This window comes from Ovis aries, chromosome 9 (assembly GCF_016772045.2).
Source record: "Ovis aries strain OAR_USU_Benz2616 breed Rambouillet chromosome 9, ARS-UI_Ramb_v3.0, whole genome shotgun sequence".
In the NCBI taxonomy this organism is placed as follows: Eukaryota; Metazoa; Chordata; class Mammalia; order Artiodactyla; family Bovidae; genus Ovis; species Ovis aries.
The window spans coordinates 36,045,094-36,060,716 of NC_056062.1; the positions used below are offsets into that span (position 1 = coordinate 36,045,094).

Here is a 15,623-nt window from a genome sequence, read left to right on the forward strand (position 1 = left end):
CTAATTTTTGCCAATATTTTGAGTAAAAATGATATCTTAGCAGAAGTTTTAATTTGCACTTTCCTAATTACTAGGGGGCTTGTGAATCTGTCACAGTTGTTGGCATTTATGTTTAGGTCATTTTCAGACCACATGCTTAGACCATTTAAATTGGATGTTTTAAATTTACTATTACTTTGCCAACAAAGGTCCATCTAGTCAAGGCTATGGTTTTTCCAGTGGTCATATATGGATATGAGAGTTGGATTGTAAAGAAAGCTAAGTGCCAAAGAATTGATGCTTTTGAACTGTGGTGTTGGACAAGACTCTTGAGAGTCCCTTGGACTGCAAGGAGATCCAACCAGTCCATCCTAAAGGAGATCAGTTCTGGGTGCTCATTGGAAGGACTGATGTTGAAGCTGAAACTCCAGTACTTTGGCCACCTGAGGTGAAGAACTGACTCACTGGAAAAGACCCTGATGCTGGGAAAGATTGAGGGCAGGAGAAGGGGATGACAGAAGGGGATGAGATGGTTGGATGGCACCATCGACTCAATGGGCATGGGTTTGGGTAGACTCCGGGAGTTGGTGATGGACAGGGAGGCCTGGCGTGCTGTGGTTCATGGGGTCGCAGAGAGTCGGACATGACTAAGCGACTGAACTGAACTAATGTTATGCTGTAAACGACCTACCCTGATCTGCCCCATCTTTTGACACAATTTTCAGTTATTCTCAATAGCTTTTGTTTCGCATCTTCTTTAAGATCTGCCATACTTGAAGGTCATCAAGTATTTTCCTATCTTTTCATGCTGACCTCAAACACCACTTTTATCACTTACTACATTCATGCTTCTAACTTTTTAATGTTTGATCTACTTGTGATAATCCCTGTACCAACACTGTAATTTTAATCATGATAAATGTTGATGCTTTTGATATGATAGAGGGAAATGCCCTCTTTTATTTCCAATTTGCCTTGGTTATTCTTTACTCTTCTATATGAATTTTAGAAGTTGATGAAAAATCAGTTATATTGAATTAGTAAATGAACTGGGAGTATGGGCTGTAGAAGGGACATCTATATTACACTGAGACCTTGTAGCCACTTCAACTTTTTGAATTCCATCTGTAAAGCATATAGTTTCTCCTTAAAGTTCTTACATGTTGTTAGATTTAGTGTCAAACAGAATGTTTTATTTCCATTTTAAAAATGATTATTGGTATTATGTGATTTTGTGTTTAAGCAAACTTACCAGTACTAGTAAGTGGATTCACTTAGTTCTTTCAGGCCTCTTTTCTCATCTCTTTACTTATATTTCCAGAAGCTCCTAGAGAATGTTAAATACTAAAAGTTGAGAGCAGCCTTGTCCTATTTCCTTCTTATGGGAATTGCTTTTACCACTTCTCTAATGTGGATCATTTTTGTTGAATATTTCTGGAACTTTATTAAAGTAGTACCTTTAGCCTTCACCTACTAAGGGTTTTTTTTTTTTTATCATAAGTACTGAATTTTATAAAATTACTTTGAGACTGACCTACAAATCTCCCTTTTGTGTTCTCCTTAGTTTTGACAGTAAAGTTCTGCTATCCTTGTAAAATAAACTGTTTAACTCCACTGTTTCCTACACTCTCTTTAAGAGGGGCATTATCTGTTCCTTAAAAGTTTAGCATAACTTGTGGGCTCTCAGCCCTTTGTGAAGAGAGGAGGGTATAGACTTTGATCACTGTTTCAATATTTATTGTATGATTATTGGTCTGCTCTGTTTCTCTCTCCTTCTTGAACCAATTTTGATCATTTCTCTTTTCCTTCAAAAAAAACTATGTATTTAATTTTTAAATATAATGGTGTGAAGTGAAGTGAAGTGAAGTGAAAGTCGCTCAGTCATGTCTGACTCTTTGCAACCTCATGGACTATACAGTCCACAGAATTCTCCAGGCCAGAATACTGGAGTGGGTAACCTTTCCCTTCTTCAGGGCATCTTCCCAACCCAGGGATCAAACCCAGGTCTCCCGCAGGCAGATTCTTCACCAGCTGAGTCACCAGGGAAGCCCAAGAATACTGGAGTGGGTAGCCTATCCCTTCTCCAGCAGATATTCCTGACCCGGGAATCAAACCAGGGTCTCCTGCATTACAGGTGGATTCTGTGAAATAGTTACTCAGTTATTTCCCCACTCATTCTTCAAAACCTTGTTTAAAAACTACTTCCTCCATGAATAGTGCTTTCACTTCTGTCTCACAGAAACAGGAATGGACACTTATTGAGTATTCACCTGCCAGGCACTGTATTGGACCCATAGTAATTATGTCATATGGTCTTCACAGAATTTCTGCACTGATGAGGAAACCCAAGGAAGCAAAACCCACATAACCAACTACTCAAGGTCACACAGTAGAGGGGAGGGGGGCGGGGGAGGGCGGCTGTGTCCTTGCCCCCCACCACACCTCCTACCAGAGGTGTGCCCAGGCTAACCTGCACCTGCGATTGTCAAATGCTTGCGGCCATCCACTCACTGAGTTGTACAATCACTTCAGTGAGTTACTGTCAGCATTTTCTTTTTAAATAAGAGAGAGCAGGACAGAAAACAGAGCGGATCACATGAAGACAGTCTACACACTTGATGAAGTAGATATATATACCTGTGTGTAGACACTGGATGGCAGAATGCATTTCTTGCTAGCAACAAGAGTCAAAACTTTGGCAGCCTAAAAATGTGCCTTGAAAATACTAGGAATCTTGAACACAGTAGGTGTGTGAAGTTGAACTTAATAATGACCAAGAGGCAAGTGATGTATTTTAGTGCCTTCCAAATTATTGGAGCAAGATGCTCTATAATTATGACAGCTAAAATTTGTTGAATTTTTATTACATAATAGAAATTATTCTAAGTATTTTATATCAAGATTCAATGAATCCTTAAAAAAACCCATTTTATAGAAGAGGAAAATGAAGTTCAGAAAAGTTTAGTATCTTGTTTGAAGAGAAAGGTTATTTGCATAGCTTTAAAGGAGCTCTTCCAAGACATTTACCAATTAAAAAGTAAAAACTAGCAACTCTGTGGTGGAGAAACCTAGTAGACACCTCCTCAACCAAGTGATCAAAGTCACCATCACCAGTAATAATACGTGTTAACATCAGGCACCTCGGATACAATGTACTGAGAATGCACCATCAGTGAGAGTCTGGTCAAAAATGCACAACTTCAAATTAATTATGGAAAACATCATACCTAAATTAAGAGACAGTCCACAAAATCACCGAGCAGTACTCTGCAAAAGTGTGAAGGTCGTAAAGACAAAAAACCTGTTTTAAATTGGAGAAGATATGACAACTAAATGCAGGATGGGATCCTGGTAAAAGGACTCTGGCAGGGAACCTGGTAAGATTCGAATAACACCTGTAGTTTGGTTCATAATGTACCACCGTCAGTCTGATGACTGTAGAAACGGTTATGTAAGATGCTAACATTAGGGGAAGCTGAGTGAAAAACAGCAGGAACTCTGGACTATTTTTGCAACTTTTCTGTAATTCTAAAAAAAATTTTTAATGAAGTTTTAAAAAGTCCTAATTGTTGAAAAGGAAGGGAGGAGGAAGAGGGAGAAGGGAGAAACGGCAAAGGAAGCGAGGTAACCTGCCGAGGTCACCCAGCTGTGACTGGGGAGAGGCTGGTTTGAGCTCCAGCTGGTGGACCCAGGCGTCCTTCCCTGTGTGAGACACAGGAAGTGAAAGGAAACTCTAACCCACCTGAAGGCCACCTGAAGGAGAGCGCGAATGTTCTCTTGAAACCCCAATTTAATTTCCCATTAAAAAAACTCTTCTACAATTCTATAAAGCAGTTATCCTTCAATTTAAAAATAAATTTAAATATATATATATATGCAAAAAAAAAAAGGGAAAAAAAAGCCCTACTACCTGTGGTTTAACTTGGAGGACCCTTTTAGTGAATAAAATATGTCCATGTTTTTAAAAATTAATAATAAATGTGAAGTAAAAAAAAGTCAAAATTGCTATAATTTAAAGGCTGTAAACAACTTGAAGGTAGGGACCTCACTGACAGACTACCTAAAAATGCAGGTATTTAAAGAAATATCAGATTCATATTCCTTGATGTAGTAGAATCAGAGAATGGTTTGCAAAATGCCAGAGCACTTACATAATATACAGTAGAGGGTAAAATTTAAGTTCAAAACAGGAAACACTGGATAGATTCTTGTATAAAAATACTTATAGTATACCAATTACAAACAAACAACAGTGTAACAGGTAACTAAATTAGCTATGGGATTTACAGAGTCTATACAGTTATTACAACTCCTGTAAGAAGGCTTAGTGACATGAAGATACTAGTCTGCCACACAAACAGAAAGCAATAAACACACCAGAATTCAATGGCATGGCAAATTTTGGGTAACTGTTATTTTCTTCTCCATATTTATTTTTACTTGCCACATTTTCTACAGTGAACATTTTTATTAGTTAAAACTTCTCTGAGGATTCTTTACAAAGCATAAATTAGAACTGATTTGACATCAATACAAAATCTGAATGTGCACACAAATGCCTATTGTGTATGTCACTAAAAGAGTGGAGAAAACCGTTTTAAAAAGCATCACCTATCATAACAGAACATTAAAACAGGGTAGTAATCTATATTTTTACTTCCTCTGAGCCATAGGGGCATATTTAGAATACATCAGAAAAATAAAGAATAAATACTTCAAAATTATATACTCGCTTACAAAATAAGTTCAAAACTTGAATTTATAGAAACTAAATGTCTCCTGAAATATAAATAAATTCAAATTCCTTACTATATGCATTATTCTGAAATATGGGGGGGTTACAAATATGGGGGGTTACAAGTGGGAGGGGGACATGGACTCCCAAGCCCTATAAACGAGGCCACTGCCTTTCTGTCTCACTGCTGTATAGACAATGAACAATAGCCGTCTACACAGACGCAGGCTCTGGTCATGGAATGTGGAGACACCATCCCACGGTGGGTGAACAGCCACCAGAGGGTGTGAGGGCTGTGTTGACTGGCAAGGGCATTGGTATTAGCAGGTAAATAGTAAATTCCCTGCATCAGTAGCAAGTGCTTCCTGTCTGCATACCCTCTGACGACCACTGCTGGGAGCCCGAGCCCCCAGCCAGGGACAGACCTGCTGCACAGCACGGGTCAGAGACGCACAGGCCGAGACCCGGAAACCAGGGGCTGTGTCCTGGCTCTTCTCCCTGGTGTCCTAGTGGCCTTGGGCAAATGACAACCTCTCTGTTCTTCAGTTTCCTTATGAGAAAACTGTAAAATGGAGATAAGACATGGGCTCCATCTACTGTGTTATAAGAACTGATGCATGTTAAGCATTTGACAGCGGATGGCATGGTCAAGTGCTCAAAAATGACTTGCAGGCATATGTAAAGTGACAACACGTTAGCTTAGTAAGTCACACAGTGACTTTGAAATGAGGCAAACAGAAAATGGGTAAATTCTGGTATATAGATTATATTTACTTTAAAAATATTATTACTTAATATTTCACTGTTTAAAAATCTCGACACTGGGAAAGTCAAACTTATTTTGAACAAAATGGAAGTAAACATTAAATAATTAAAGCACTTTCAAAACAGTTTTCTGTACTGTTTTAATTCATCGCTTACTCTTTCAGATGTTAGATACTGATTTTTTAATTTTAGCGTATTGTCATATTCTACACAGCTATATGGTTCTTTGTTAAATGGAAACGAATGTTTTTAGAAGAAAATCACTTTAATAAAAACATACATGTGCACCACACATGCAAACAGATAACAGAAAGCAGTAACTCTCCCCTCCATCATATTTTTCAACATCTCTTCAATCAACCACAGGGACGATGACAGGGTGTCAGTGCACCCACACCAGCAGGAGCTCAGAGCACAGAGCGATCTGCTTACCATGCCAGACAGCCGCATGTCCGTCCCACAGGGTCGCCACCGTCTTCCTTGCGCCATCCCACAGATTATGGGAATAGGCTTCTTTTAGCACATTCTTCCTCTTATAAATGTGTAAGAAAATGATAGTAAGGTAGAGCAGAAAGATGGTGAAGTAAGGGAGTATTAAAAGGAGGAGCGGTGTGAAAACCCACAAGAGGTAGTTTGCAAAATTCCAGTAGTCCTCCAAATGCTCCACACCAAGCCACGCTTCAAGTACGTGGATGAGACAAGTCATGGAGGGCATGGAGTCCTGTCCCATACCACAACTTTGGTTCTTGTTGGTCATTTTTCTTTAGGTGGAAACAGCAAATGCAGTCTCTTTCTTCATCGTCATGGCAGGTCTTCAACTTAGCCACTAGAAGGGAGAAATAATCCAGTGTGATTTTCTTCGCAGTTGAGAGGTTAAATGTTTTGGTCTACGTAAAAATATGGTGCAGAGTCATTTCTTAATACCAAAAATGAGTCAGTTGTTAACTCTTAACTTCGTTGAAGATTTACATGTGAAAATGGGTATCCTCTGTCCACTTGTGAAGCGTGCTGGACTTAGCTTCTGAAAATAACTCACAGGCTACGGTTACAAGAGGAAAACAAAGCCGATGAATGAAACTGCAGCTTGATCTGAATAATTTGACTGTATCTTAAGTGAATCATACTGAGCATTTGTCTCTTAAACTGACTTATGTTGAGATAACTATTCTTCACAGAAGAAAACATCAATATCTGATTCAATAAAAGTAACCCAATTCTTTAGGAAATGACAACATATGTTTTGGGGTATTACCTTTTACAAGCAGGTTTACAGAAAAGCTCTCTGTTCCTTTTATGTTATACAATAATAAAAATTTACCAACATAGTTTTTATCTTATATGTTACTAAAATTTCTCTTGTATCTTAAATGACTGAAGAAACAGAGCATACAATTATTTTATGTCAGTCCCTAAAGCATTCACTTAACTTACCAGAAATTAGATAAATATTTTGTCCCAAGTTTCAATGTCTGTATTCTGGAAAACACCATATACAAATGGAAGAAAAATATGATTTAAAAAAAGATAACCATTAATACCTAGAGATAGAATTTCCATAAAATAAATGGCAAGAGACATAAACACAATGTGTGGCAAACATGTTTCCTGCCCTACACCAGCGTATCATAATTCAAAATTATACTCATGCTACCAAAGCTTTTAGTGAGGACCTCTATGTGCTGTTTTAGCTCTCTATTAAATGGTTCCTCCATTCACGGGCTTTTCCAGGCAAAAATACTGGAGTAGGTTGCCATTTCCTCCTCCAGGGGATCTTCTTGAACCAGGGATCAACCCACATTCCCTGCATTGCAGGCAGATTCTTTACCACTGAGCCACCTAGGAAGCCCCTGTACTCTAAACACCCCCACCTAAGACGTTTTTTAATTAAGAGTTACAGAAAACTGCTTCTTTAGAGAAAAAATATGAAGTTAGGATGTGTAACAGGCAATGTCTCTTTTTAGTAACTGCTGGATAAGCTGACGGTCAAACATGATATTCGATGACACAACTGTATTAGCCCCCATGATTACAATGTCCTACATAAGATATCCTTCTTCCATTCCTATGTTATCTGCTTCTGATTCTATTCTTAGAGATATTTTATCATTATTCCATACCATATAACCTTAATGAAAATCATCTCAAATCCTTTGTGGATGAGATGGGAAAGGAAAAAAACGAAAGAAAGAGATTGAGGGAGAGGGAGACAAGATGTATAAAAGAGCAATCATGTGATGTCTTGAAGCCAAGATTATCTTGCTAATGAACTAGCGTGTTGGCAGCTCACAGAATTGACCTATTCTTCCAGGGATGCAGGTTGTGTCCGATTTCCTGGTAACCCACAGCACTTATCGGTGAGAAATCTGGGCCTGTGGTGGTGACAGCACGTAGACACAGCACACACTGAGCCCACAATCTGTGTTTTATTTACATCACATTTTAACCAACCCATCAAAAGAGTCAACCAGAAGGAAATGGCAACCCACTCCAGTATTCTTGCCTGGAGAATTCCACGGACAGAGGAACCTTGCATGCTACAGTCCATGGGGTCGCAGAGAGTTGGACACAGCTGAGTGACTAAACATAAACACACACAGAGTTAAACCACTAAAATTTATCAGTGTTTGAGCATTCAGAGTAAAACAACACAGTAAAACTTACTACTTTTTAAAATAAGAGCTTTCCTCACTGGGTGGCTATCATCAAAAAAAAAAAAAAAAAAAGAGGAAAATAACAAGTGATATTGATGATATAGCAAAATGAGAACCTTTGTACATTGCCAGTGGGAACATAAAATAGTGCAGTCACTGTGGAAATCAGTTTGGCAGTCTTCAAAGTTAAACATAGAGTTACCACTGGACCCAGTAATTCTTATCCTAGGTATACACCCAAGAGAACTGAAAACAAATTCATAGAAAAATCTGCATACAGTTGTTGACAGCAGCATTTAGTCATGATAGCCAAAAAAATGGAAACAACTCAAATGTACATCAGTTGATGGATAAAAATATGCTACAGCCAGAAAAAAGATTACTCAGGCACAAAAAGAAATGAAGTACTAGTTCATACCACAATATAAGTGAACCCTGAAAACATTATACTAGGTAAAAAAAAAAAAAAGTCAGATACTGAAGGCCACATCTTACATGATTTCATTTCTATGAAACACCCAGAACAAGTTAATCCACCCAGACACAAAGGTTAGTGGCTGCCAGGGGCTGGCGGCAGGGCAATGACAAGCGACTGCCAATGGAAACAGAGGTGTCTTTGAGGGACAATAAAAACGTCCTGGAACAGGATGGTAGTGATGGCTGTACGACCTTGTGAATATACTAAAAACCACCAACTGGCACATTTTTAAAATGGTGAATATTATGATGAATTATATCTCAACAGAGAGAGCTTTTGAAAATTGTTAATACATTAAAATTTATGATAGCCTCTCTGTTAAAAGCTTTTCCCAGGCCTGAAAACCAATCATTTTGGTGAGCTGACCCTTACTGCTTAATAGAACTGTCCCAGTAATCTAGTCTCATTTCCAATTTTTAATAAGATTCTAAAATCTTGTGATTTTAAAACCTTTAGTACCTCCCTCCACCCAAATTGGTAACAGAACTCTATCTCTTACCCCAGCCACATTCTGACCTATTACACATGCCACACACACACAGTAGAGGGGAGAGGGACAGTGCACAGGTTGACTCCCAGGGACAGAGGCTGCGAGGACCCATCACAAGATCCAGCCACCCGGTAACAGCACCCCATGTACCACACACAAGAACCTCCTCCACAAATGGTCAACCCTTCGATTTAAAACATTCCAGAACAGAAAACTCAAAAGGTGCCCGTTCCACCTTCAAAGGTCTGTGTCTGTGCTCAGTCATGTCCAGCTCTTTGTGAACCCATGAACTGCAGCCCACCAGGCTCTTCTGTTCATGGGATTCTCCAGGCAAGAATACTGGAGTGGGTTGCCATTTCCTACTCCAAGGAATATTCCTAACCCAGGGATCGAACTGAACCTGTGTCTCCTATATCTCCTGCATTACCAGGCAGATTCTTTACCATTGTGTCACCTGTTTGAGCAAAGACCTGAGGATGTGAGGAATCAAACCACGTGCACCTTTGGAAGAGAATTCCTGGCTGAAAGAATGGTAAGCACAAGCGATGTGCACTTTGGGGTGGAGTGAGGAGCAGAAAAGCAGGCAGGCAGAGGAAGAGGGGTGGGGTGGGCAGTTGGAAACAGAGACTACTGTAGAATTTTGTGGGCTAGCTTTTACCTAAGTGAGAGGGAAAAGGTGTCAGAAGGATGAGATTCCCAACTTCAGTGCTCAATGACGGCTGTGTCGAGAATACGCTGCACAGGGGGCAATAGGAAGTTATTGAGATCACCAAGATGAGTCATGAAGGTGGCAGGACAAGTGTGCAGAGGGAAGGCTATAAGAGTCTGTAAACTTCTGGATATATTTTGAGGATAAAGCCAACAGGATGCACTGGTGAATGATTGTAGAACATGAATAAGAAGAGAAGTCTGGATGGCCACATGTTTTCAGGCAACATGGATGGGTACACGGCAGAGTTTGCCCCTTATTGTGGAACCCAAGACAAGTTACATAGTATCTCTTTGCCTCAGTTTCTCCATCTACAAATGAGGATAACAGTATCAACCGAATAAGACTGTCCTGAAGTCCAAGCTGGCAGAGTAGAAGAATGTGCACTCATCTTCTCATTCTTCAGTGCAAAGAAATAGAGGAAAAGAATAGAATGGGAAAGACTAGGGATTGCTTTAAGAAAATTAGAGATACCAAGGGAACATTTCATGCAAAGATGGGCTCGATAAAGGACAGAAATGGTATGGACCTAACAGAAGCAGAAGATATTAAGAAGAGGTGGCAAGAATACACAGAAGGACTGTACAAAAAAGATCTTCATGACCCAGATAATCATGATGATGTGATCACTCATCTAGAGCCAGACATCTTAGAATGTGAAGTCAAGTGGGCCTTAGGAAGCATCACTATGAACAAAGCTAGTGGAGGTGATGGAATTCCAGCTGACCTATTTCAAATCCTAAAGGATGATACTGCGTAAGTGCTGCACTCAATATGTCAGCAAACTTGGGAAACTCAGCAGTGGCCACAGGACTGGAAAAGGTCAGTTTTCATTCCAATCCCAAAGAAAAGCAATGCCAAAGAATGTTCAAACTATAGCACAATTGCAGTCATCTCACATGCTAGGAAAATAATGCTCAAAATTCTCCACACTAGGCTTCAACAGTATGTGAACAGAGAACTTCCAGATGTTCAAGCTAGATTTAGAAAAGGCAGAGGAAACAGACCAAATTGCCAACATCCACTGGATCAACAGAGTGCCAGAAAAACATATACTTCTGCTTTGACTATGCCAAAGCCTTTGACTGCGTGGATCACAACAAACTGTGGAAAATTTTTCAAGAGAGAGGAATACCAGACCGCCTTACCTGCCTCCAGAGAAATCTGTATGCAAATCAAGAAGCAACAGTTAGAACCTGACACGGAACAAAGGACTGGTTCGAAATCAGAAAAGGAGTACGTCAAGGCTACATATTGTCACCCTACTTATTTAACTTATACGCAGAGTACATCATGCAAAATGCAGGGCTGGATGAATCACAAGCTGGCATCAAAATTGCCAGGAGAAATATCAATAACCTCAGATATGCAGATGACACCACCCTTATGGCAGAAAGCGAAAAGGAAGCCTCTTGATGAAAGTGAAAGAGGAGAGTGGAAAAGTTGGCTTAAAACTCAATATTCATGGGAGCCAGTCCCATCACTTCATGGCAAATAGATGGGGAAACAACAGAAACAGGAACAGACTTTATTTTCTTGGGCTCCAAAATCACTGCATGGTGACTACAACAATGAAATTAAAAGACTCTTGCTCCTTGGAAGAAAAGCTATTACAAACCTAGAGAGCAGAGACATTACTTTGTGACAAAGGTCCTTCTAGTCAAGGCTATGGTTTATCCAGTAGTCATGTACAGATATGAGAGTTGGACCATAAAGAAAGCTGAACACTAAAGAATTGATTCTTTTGAATTGCGATGTTGGAGAAGACTCTTGAGAGTCCCTTGGATTGCAAGGAGATCCAACCAGTCCATCCTAAAGGAAATCAGTCCTGAATATTAATTGGAAGGACTGATTCTGAAACTGATGCTCCAATACTTTGGCCACCTGATGAGAAGAACTGACTTACTGGAAAAGACCCTGATGCTGGGAAAGATTGAAAGCAGGAGGAGAAGGGGATGACAGAGGATGAGAAGGTTGGATGGCATCACTGACTCAATGGACATAAGTTTGAGCAAGCTCCAGGAGCTGGCAATGGACAGGGAAGCCTGGCATGCTGCAGTCTGTGGGGTCCAAAGAGTCAGACATGACTGAGCGACTGAACTGAATAAGACTGTGTGAACAAAGCTTAGAAGAGTGCCTTCCACCAGAAAAGCACTAAACAAGCATGACTATCATCAGCTTGCTTGTAAAAAGAAGGAGCTGCTGGAAGAACAGGTTTAGGCATCCCAGGAAATCCTGGCCATCAGGAATTCAGGTTTGAACACATTCGGGTTGTACTGGACATCCAAGTGAAGATGTTCAACAGGCAGCTAGACACAGCAGAGTTTCATAGGAAGGTCAGCACTAGAGTAATACATCTGGGAGTCAACAACATACAGACCAGTACTGAAAACTGGAAAACTAAAGAATATCCCTCTAGGGAGTGAACATAAAATAAAAGAGCTTCCATGACTGAGCCTTGGGGCCCTGAATATTTTAGAAGCTGGGAAGCCAATGAGCAACTAACACCCTCCTTCCAGGAGTGGCATCGTGGACATCAGAGTAAGAAAGGAGGAGTCCTCAATGGTGCTGGGAGGTCTAGTAAGATGAGGAATGACAAGTGATCCTTGGATTTCACAACACAGAGGCACTGGCCAGCCCTGTAACAACAGTTTTGATTCAGTGTGGGATAATAGGTGAAGTAGGTTCAAGAAGGAATGGGAGGGAATGAACTGGAAATAGCAAATATTCAGTGGAATGCTGTTGCATGAAGGCACAGAAAAACAGGTTGGTGGGGAATGTGGGTCAAGCTTGTTGTTGTCTCACCATGAACGAAACTACTGCAGTTTTTAATACCAATGATGATGTGTCAATGGGTGAACGAGAAATGGATGATCAAGAGAGAAGATAATTGCCAGGGCCCGGGCCAGAGGGGATAGAATACAGCGTACAAGAAAGAGGATGGCACGAAGAAGACTTACATCACTGATTATGAATTCATGTATTCAATAGTCATCAAGCAAGTATGCAGTTTGTGCTGGGCACTATTCTAAACACAGGAATGTATCAGTAAACAAAATAGATGGTTATATAAGAAAACATGCAAAAGTACTTAGGATAATATGCCCAGGACATGTTAGTGACCTAAGCAATGCTGGCTAACTAAATACAGATAGAGGTGAATTTGTTCATCCAAATCTTCAACAAAAATATGGGCCAAGATAGAGTCCTAAAACCTTTCACGAGAGAACTATCCAAGGAATTTAAATAACAAGCTTTTGAGTTGATAGAATACTCATAAGAAAATGAGAAAATAGCTTTAGATCTCAATGAATACCACCTCTTAATTGTGCAGAAAAGTTAAAAACAGAAAGCCAAGTAAACTTACCCAGTTACTAAACTAATTCAGGGAAAAACTGAGTCAAAATTAAAACCCAGTCCTACTTTCTACTTTGATTTTCATTACACTTTTTAAGTCTCACTCCCTCTCTTGACAGAAAGGCTAAAAATACTAACATTGCAATTTCTCTTTCCTCTACTTCTGCCTGGCCCTTTGCCCCCTCCAATTTACCACAGGCTGTACATGACTCCCTACCACTTTATTTTCATCCAGTAAAAACTATCACTGTTTAAAAGATGTTTTGGAGGAGATTTATTTTAGTTACCAAGATTCCAGAGTATTTCCTAAGCCCCACCCCCCAAAAAACTCTCCAATGACACACAGTTCTATGCATCATATACTTTCCCATCTGGAATTCACCTAACTTGTGAGGAAAAGCTGCCAAGTTAAAATATCAGCATGTCAATGCTGCTGATGAGGAACATTTACAGTAAGTGACTTTGTAGATGTTAAAATGAGAATATTTCAAAAACCAGTAAAACAGAGGGCTATTTTGTTTTCTATAAAACCTTCAGAAAATAAATCTATTCTTTTTTTTAATCATTACCAGTATTTTCACCACCATGGATGGCAGCAGATTCATTTCTTATTTTTAGGAGCCAAATTGCAGATATGTTGAAAATGCCAGTTACAAGAAATACTCAGTGAAACACTAATTAATTTTCCCTTTTTCTTTTTGTGTATTTCATAATGGTTTAACAGGGTTCTCACACTCAGTTTCAGTGAATAAGCATTCTACTTCAAACCATTGATAAAGCAGAAGTTTGTTTATCTAATATTTCAGTTATGCTATCTGACAAAATCAACCATCTTATCTTTTGCCTTTCAAGCTTCAGACTCGTAAGTTCTGATCCGAATTCCCTTTCAAGATGTTTTTTCTTTTTCAATCCTAGAATGTCCCTCGATTCCTAGTTAAAATCTTCCACTCTGTTTGATAATTGCTGTTCTATCCTATTTTTTTAACTGACCTTTTCCTCCAAATGTTACACATCCATACTAGTGTATCTATAATTGTGCAGCACTCTTATCTTCTTGAGTCACTAACGAGTAAGAAAGCAGTAAGCAAGCATGGGCATGAATTTGAGCAAACTCGGGGAGGCACTGGAGGACAGAGGTGCCTGGCATTCTGCAACCATGGGGTCGCAAAGAGGCTGACTCAACTGAACCACAACAAACGATCCGGGAATAAACACTTCATTTGAATATTAAACTTCTACTTCCACCGACCAGTAAAAGCGGCCAGAACACGAGGGGCCATTCTAAACCTCTGGATTTTATTTCAGCTCTTACTTATTCTGGGCTTCCCTGGTGGCTCAGTGATAAAGAATCCGCTTACCAATGCAGGAGACCCAAGAGATGGGAGGTCGATACCTGGGTTGGGAAGACCCCCTGGAGTAGGAAGGAATACCAAACCAACTTCAGGACCCACAGCACAAACCAAGTCCTAAGTGCTCCATAAGCTTCAAGTATGAGAGTGCTTCCTGCCGGAAGTTGTCTGGGCGATCTCAATCAATGCCAAGCACTGCTTTTTTCAAATCCAGCAGAGCTGATCCAGTTTTCCACATCCTGGTTTGGACACACTTATCTTTAAGTATTGATCAGCAGTCCTGTTTTACAGGCTGCAAAACTCGGAGACCGAGACAGTCCCAGGCGCCTCCAGAGTAGGTACCCACCCAGATTATTAACAGCACTGGTGAGAAGTCTGATGCTCATGGTTCCCTTCCATCCTTCCCAGCCGCCCTACGAAACAGGTGCTACTCATAACCCTTATTTACAGACTCTTACAGCCAGGTTCGGGGGGTCAAGTGGCCAGCCCTGGTCACGAAGGTGGTATGAAGGGCATCGACCAGGACTCCCTCCGAGTCGGACTCGGCCCCCTCCCCAACACCACACAAGGGGGTGCCACTCGCATCCCCATCAGAGCAGCCCCGGAGGCAGGCAGGGAGCGGAGACACCTCGCCCCTACCCAAGTGGAGGCCACACCCGCCGAACTGCAGCGTTGGGGCGCAGGGGGTAGATTCAGGCCAAGGTGAACTGGCTCGTTGTCCCCCAGGCAGGGCCTCCCCTGCCGGCCACTCCGGGGCCCGAGCCGAACCCCGAGTCCAGGGGGAGCCTGGGACTCCGCGGGGCCCCGATGAGACCAGACGCGCGGCCTTGGAGCCGCGGCCCGGGAGACTGGCCGGGGGCCGAGGAGCGCAGGGTTCGAGGAAGCCCAGGAGGGACGACGCACCTAGAGCGAAAAGCAGAGGCAGCTCTGCTCGCCCTCACCCTGGAGCAGCGGCGGGAGCTCCTCAGTGGCTCACCCGGGGAAGCGGAGACACTCGAGCAGCCGTTCTCCACGAGCGACGCGGGAGGGAAAAGCCAAGCCCCGGCTGCATCCCGGACAGTGTTGTGTGCTACACTGCTCGTCGTCCCGCCTCTTCCTGTACCGCCCTCC

General features: G+C 41.2%; 1 protein-coding gene across 26 annotated transcripts in view; it reads right to left on the reverse strand.

Moving 5' to 3' along the window:
• TMEM68 (transmembrane protein 68) overlaps positions 1-15,549 on the reverse strand; it is a 34,229-nt gene extending 18,680 nt beyond the window's left edge. The window contains exons 1-5 of one of the 26 annotated variants that reach the window (XM_042254219.1): positions 15,417-15,549; positions 14,860-14,926; positions 6,911-6,955; positions 6,404-6,518; positions 5,912-6,305 (exon numbers count right to left, since the gene is read on the reverse strand). In XM_042254219.1, the coding sequence (XP_042110153.1) occupies positions 5,912-6,236 (325 nt within the window). In that variant the 5' untranslated portion in view covers positions 6,237-6,305; positions 6,404-6,518; positions 6,911-6,955; positions 14,860-14,926; positions 15,417-15,549. Of the gene's footprint in view, positions 1-1,231; positions 6,306-6,403; positions 6,519-6,910; positions 6,956-14,859; positions 14,927-15,416 lie in introns of all 26 variants that reach the window. The other 25 variants (XM_042254228.1, XM_042254221.1, XM_042254227.1 and 22 more) reach the window with 25 other exon arrangements.
• Positions 15,550-15,623: the final 74 nt, after the last annotated feature.